Below are 6,000 nucleotides of genomic sequence, written 5' to 3' on the forward strand. Positions count from 1 at the left end.
ATATATATATATATATATATATATATATATATATATATATATATATATATATATATATATATATATATATATATATATATATATATATATATATATATATATATATATTACTGGAATATAAACATAGATTGGAAAAAATATTAAAACCAATTCAAAACCAAATAATGATAATGTGAAAGTCTATGAGTCCAGGGTAATGACAGTTCCCAGATGTTTGAGGCTGCACTCTGTCAAAGGATGGCTATCCTGTAGTATGGAATCTAAAAAAGAATAAAAAAACAGAGGCGCCACCATGGCCTAATATCGCCAGTACAGGTAAAATGAGCAGCAATATGAGAATGTGAATACTCACAAACATAAAGCACCCCACTGGTGCTAGTAGAGCAGACTGACACTTCTCAGTGGTTCAGCACACTGTATCCAAAGCGCACTGTATCATGTAAATTTAATTTGACCTGAGTGTCCCTTTAAAGGCCCATGATACCCAAATGTTGAAACACTTAAAAGTGATGCAGCATAGCTGTAAAAAGCTGACTAGAAAATATCACCTGAACATCTCTATGTAAAAAGAAAGATATTTTACCTCAAAATGTCGTATTTACACCCCATTGCAAAGTACTTTAAGCAGCAAATCAGTATGTCTGTCCCGGGACAGGCATGGGAGTAAGCCTAGTGCACACTGATGTTATTTCCCTATTCTGTTTAAGGAACTTTACTATGAAATCCCATGAGAGTTAAGTGAAATCTCATGAGATCACAGTAAAAGAGTTCATGACCACAGTTCATTTCTTCATTTTTTTTTTACCTGCAGCTGGACAGCAGCTGAAGTTTAACTTTTTACACAGCACTTACTCTGGTGAGCTGAGGAAATTATGAGGTAAAATTTCTTCCTTTTTTACATACAGATGCTCAGGTGATATTTTCCTGTCAGCGTTTTACAGTTATACTGCAGCAGTTTCAAGTGATTTAGCATATGAGTATTATATATTATATTAGTATACCATGTCTGCAAAAAGGCCCTTATATGAAAAGATTCTAATTTTCTATCCATTCGTCTATGAAAAGATTCTAATTTTCTATCCATTCGTCTTTAAAAGAAGTGCTGTCTTCCAAAGGGATAGTAGTATGTTTAGCCAGAGTGGAAATAGCCCCATCAACCTTGAGAACAGTTTACCATAATTCAACATTGGCAGAAGATAAGGGATACAACTTTTTACATTTTGCAATTGGATTAAATGATTGACCTGGATTAGACAATTCCCTAGAAACCATATAAGACACAGCATCAGGGATAGGAAAAATTTCAGGAAGTTTAGAAACCGTTTTAAATACTGAATTTAAGTGATTACAAGGCTTATCATCAGAAACCTTAGAATACTTAATCCCTAAAGCAATTAAAAACCTATTTTAAAAGAGAATTAATGTTAAATTTTAAACAAAAAAGAGGTTGTATCAAGTTCAACATCAGAGACTCATCATCACCAGAGGAAACCTCACCTTCTGATGACCTAACAGTAGCCCTGACTTCAGGGGACATAGTACTAGTAGAAGGTAAAATCTGGACCGACCTTTTACGCTTATTTGAAGCCATGAGAGCAGCCAACACTTCAGAAACTGCAGCTTTAATGACATTTTATTTCACACTAGGTGAAACATAAGTAGCATTCTCCTGTAATGAGCAAATAGAAGGAGCAGTAATACCCATAGAAGTATCATTAGGTTGGTCTGATTGCAGTAACATGGCAAACATGAGTCAAATTTATTTTTAAATAATAAACACACTTAATTATGGTAGTAGGAAGCCCAGAGGCAGAACTTTTTTTAATTTTCAGCAATGAGATTTTTTTTTAGTGAAAAATTTTCTGCAGTGTCTCTGATGAGCCAGTGTTGCTGCATTCTTTGCCCTTAATCAGTCTGCATGAGGACAGGTTCATGTACAGCCTTGCTGATGTCTGCTGTACATTCCCATAGTGTCAGTCAGCCTGCTCTACTGTACTACTGGGGTCTATATGCTTATTTTGGAAGGGCTGCTGCTCCATGCTTATACTGCTGATGTATACTACACTATATGCTTCTCTCTCTTTCAGAATTGTTTCTTTAATGATTCAGATAGAGCATGCAATTTTAAGCAACTTTCTAATTTACTCCTATTATCAATTTTTCTTCATTCTCTTGCTATCTTTATTTAAAAAGCAGCAATGTGATGCATATGAGCCAGCCCGTTTTTGGTTGATAACCTGGGTTATGCTTGCTTATTGGTGGGTAAATGTCAGCCTCCAATAAGCAAGCACTATCCATGGTGCTGAACCTAAAATAGGCTGGCTGCTAAGATTTACATTTATGATTTTCAAATAAAGATAGCAAGAGAATGAAGAAAAATTGATAATAGGATTAAATTAGAAAGCTGCTTAAAATTGCATGTTCTATCTGAATCATGAAAGAATAAAATTGGGTTCAGTGTCCCTTTAACACACATTTATAAAAAAAAAATCTGGCTCCTAAGTATATTAGTTGACTCCTTGACTCCTAGAATAAATTTGTTAATCCCTGATTTACCTTTTCTGCAATGTGCTGTTACCCTGTACCACACTGGAGTTCAGGAAGGGGGGAAGAAATTGAAAAGAGAGGAACGTAGTAAATATTTACACTGAGAACGGAACAGTGACACCTACAGGTAGAAATTAAAAGTGCAGGCATTTTTTTTTTTTTTTTAATAACTGTCACGTCTTTCTGCAGACACTCTGCAATGAGATCGCACAGTGTTCTGCCTTGGGGGTAGGAAGGTGTTTAGGAGACTCCGCTAGGGAAGATTAAGGGACAGTATTAGATAGCTCCATTATAGTATTAGACAAAGCAACAGAAAAACCACTAATCCCTAAAAAAATCTCTTGTGGAAAGGTAACTTACCCCCTCTTATAGTTGCTTTCAAAAAACTTACAGGTACAATGCACGCTAAGCCGAACTGAAAAACAAAGCAGAGGCCATATAAATTGACATCCGAATGCTAAGTAACCCACAGCAGACTGAGATATGGAATAGGAGTATATTACAGATCAATAGAAAGAGGCAAAAGACAAGTCCCTGCGACCAGTTATGGAGAGTCTGTGACAGATTTCCCATGCTGCAAAAAAGGAGCCACAAACCATACCTCATATACGTCCCTCTGACAAGCACTGTACTATGAGGGGAACCCAGACCTCAACATAAACTGAGAACCCTTCTCTCTAAAGAATCAATTGCACATCTTCATTCTTCGGCCACCTCCAGCAGAGGCAAAGTAAAGACTGAGGTACATGTGAGGTGGGAGGGGTTTTATAGAGCTCTTGGTGTTTGGGAATCTTTGCTGCCTCCTAGTGGTAAGGAAGAGTATTTCCCAGGAGTAATGATTTGTGGACTCTCACCACCTGTATCAAAGAAAACTGTTTTTAAATGCTCATAAAACTTTTTTTTTTTTTATATGCAGATCGTTTGCTGTATAGTGTCTAATTTTTTGGGGAAAATATACACAGACACTATAGTGATATTTTTCCTGTATGCTGTTATATATATATTTTATGTGCCACTATAAGACACATGCAGTGAAATGTGCTAGGTGGGGTTTAGTAGTTGTAACTTGAGAACTCACTGAACATTTCTTACCTATGAAACGCAGGTAATGAAGAGCAAGAAGAGAATGGAGAGTTAAAGACAGGTAACAGTGTATTGCATGACCTTCCAATTCATAGGCCTATCAGCAAGCTTCTTATCATTCATCTACCTTTTTACTTTTTGTCATATACAGGTACATAATTGCAATAATTATCACATTTATATTACTTCTCTGTCCCTTGATTTCCACCTTCTTTCCACTAGTATTTTTATCTTAGGCCTTTTTCCTCCCTTATTACCTGACTCCCTCTTTTTTGTTTTGTTCCCTAGCCATGCAGCCTTTAAAACCCAGCACTTCTGGAGAAGGTAAAAACAATGTCTGAAAACATCATTTTTATATATGTATAAAGCCATTATATTGCTCTATTTGTTACTTTAAAAAAAAAATGTTTATTACCAGCATTTATTATTATTATTTTTTTTTTAAAGATGTTGTACCTTTTAAGGGACATTCTAATGAAAAAACAAAAACAGGTTAGCGCATATAGATTTACATTACTGATCCTATATTACTGCATGTTTAACCACTGCTAATGAGATTATTACTTGCCATGTTCTGCTCAGTGTCTGAAATGCAGCACTATTTACCTGTGTGTTAAACCCTCTTATGGTCAGTAAGGGGGAAATTTATCAAAGCCTCAACTTTGTTGCATTCGCCAGCACCAATACGCTCGCCTAACATCGCGGCCGCGTATCTCTATACGCTCTCCTTATTTATAAAAAAAAGCCAGCAAAAATAAGCTCACCAAGTACGGGGCGATGAGCATTGGACTGTTGTTTACTAACAGTCATCGATCTCTCGTCTATTCGGCTTTTTCCCAACTTTATTTATACCCTGTCACTAAATGCTGCCACTATACTAAAATGTTTAACCCCTATCCGGCCGCTCCCCGACCCCGCCGCAACCTAAATAAAAGTATTAACCCCTAAACCTCTGGCCTCCCACATCACTAGCACTAACTAAAAAATTAACCCATAAACCGTCAGCCCCCCACATCGCCATAAACTAAATTAAGCTATTAACCCCTAAACCTAACAACCCGCTAACATTAAAGGGACAGTCTAGTCCAAAATAAACTTCCATGATTTAGATAGGGCATGTAATTTTAAACAACTTTCCAATGTACTTTTATCAACAATTTTGCTTTGTTCTCTTGGTATTCTTAATTGAAAGCTAAATCTAGGAGGTTCATATGCTAATTTCTTAGACCTTGAAAATGGCCTCTTATCTGAATACATTTTGACAGTTTTTCACCACTAGAGGGTGTTAGTTCATGTGTGTCATATTGATAACACTGTGCTCATGCACGTGGGGTTACCTAGGAGCCAGCACTGGGCAATGCCCATACAAATGCCCTTTTCAGGGCAATGGGGAGCTTAGGTTATTTTAGATAATTTGGGGGGGTTGGGTGGTGGGTTTTGTATTTTTTTTTATTTTTATTTTTTTTGGTAAAAGAGCTGATTTCTTTGGGGCAATGCCCCACAAAAGACCCTTTTAAGGGCCATTGGTAGTTTATGGTAGGCTAGGGTTTTTTTTTTTAATTTGGGGGGCCTTTTTGATTTTGATAGGGCTATTAGATTAGGTGTAATTCCTTTTTATTTTTGATAATGTGTTTTTTATTTTTCGTAATTTAGTGTTTTGTTTTTTTGTAACTTAGTTTATTTTTATTTTGGTAATGTAGTACTTTTAATAAGGTTTAATAATATATTTAAATAATTTTGGTAGGGTTAGGTTTTTATAATATGTAATTTAGTTTATTTAATTGCTAGTTTAATTCAATTGTAGTATAATAGTTAGGGTAGATTAATCAATAGTTTAAAATTAGTTTAATTTAATTCTACAGGTAAGTTTTAATGTATATTAAGATAGGGATATTTTAATTTTAAAGTTACCAGGTTTAGGGGTTAATAGCTTAATTTAGTTTATGGCGATGTGGGGGGCTGACAGTTTAGGGGTTAATAGGTTTAGTTAGTGCTAGTGATGTGGGAGGCCAGGGGTTTAGGGGTTAATAAGTTTATTGAGGTTACGGCGGGGTCGGGGTTAATAACTTTTATTTAGGTTATGGTGATGTCAGGGGCCGTAGATTAGGTGTGTTTAGACTCAGGGCTTATGTTAGGGTATTAGGTGTAAACGTAACTTGTTTTCAACCATAGAAATCAATGGGATATCTGGCAGCATCGAACATAAGCTTTCGGTGCTTTCAGACTCCCATGGCATTCACGGCCTCCAGGGTGGCGGATTGAAAACCAGGTACGCTGGGCCGGAATAGCCGCGAGCATACCTGTTAGAAATTTGATAGCTGGGAAAAGGTGTCAAATAGAGCTGAATGTGTATTCGGAACATCTGTAATG

The 6,000-nt window shown here is 36.2% G+C and overlaps 1 protein-coding gene across 3 annotated transcripts in view; it reads left to right on the top strand.

Moving 5' to 3' along the window:
* The window catches only part of CD276 (CD276 molecule), a 46,514-nt gene that overhangs the window by 26,705 nt on the left and 13,809 nt on the right, over nucleotides 1–6,000 (top strand). For 2 of the 3 annotated variants that reach the window (XM_053717322.1, XM_053717324.1), the window contains 2 exons: nucleotides 3,653–3,691; nucleotides 3,919–3,954. In XM_053717322.1, coding sequence (XP_053573297.1) covers nucleotides 3,653–3,691; nucleotides 3,919–3,954 — 75 coding nt within the window. The remainder of the gene's footprint in view (nucleotides 1–3,652; nucleotides 3,692–3,918; nucleotides 3,955–6,000) is intronic. The other variant, XM_053717325.1, reaches the window with a different exon arrangement.

This window comes from Bombina bombina, chromosome 6 (genome assembly GCF_027579735.1).
Source record: "Bombina bombina isolate aBomBom1 chromosome 6, aBomBom1.pri, whole genome shotgun sequence".
Lineage (NCBI taxonomy): Eukaryota > Metazoa > Chordata > Amphibia > Anura > Bombinatoridae > Bombina > Bombina bombina.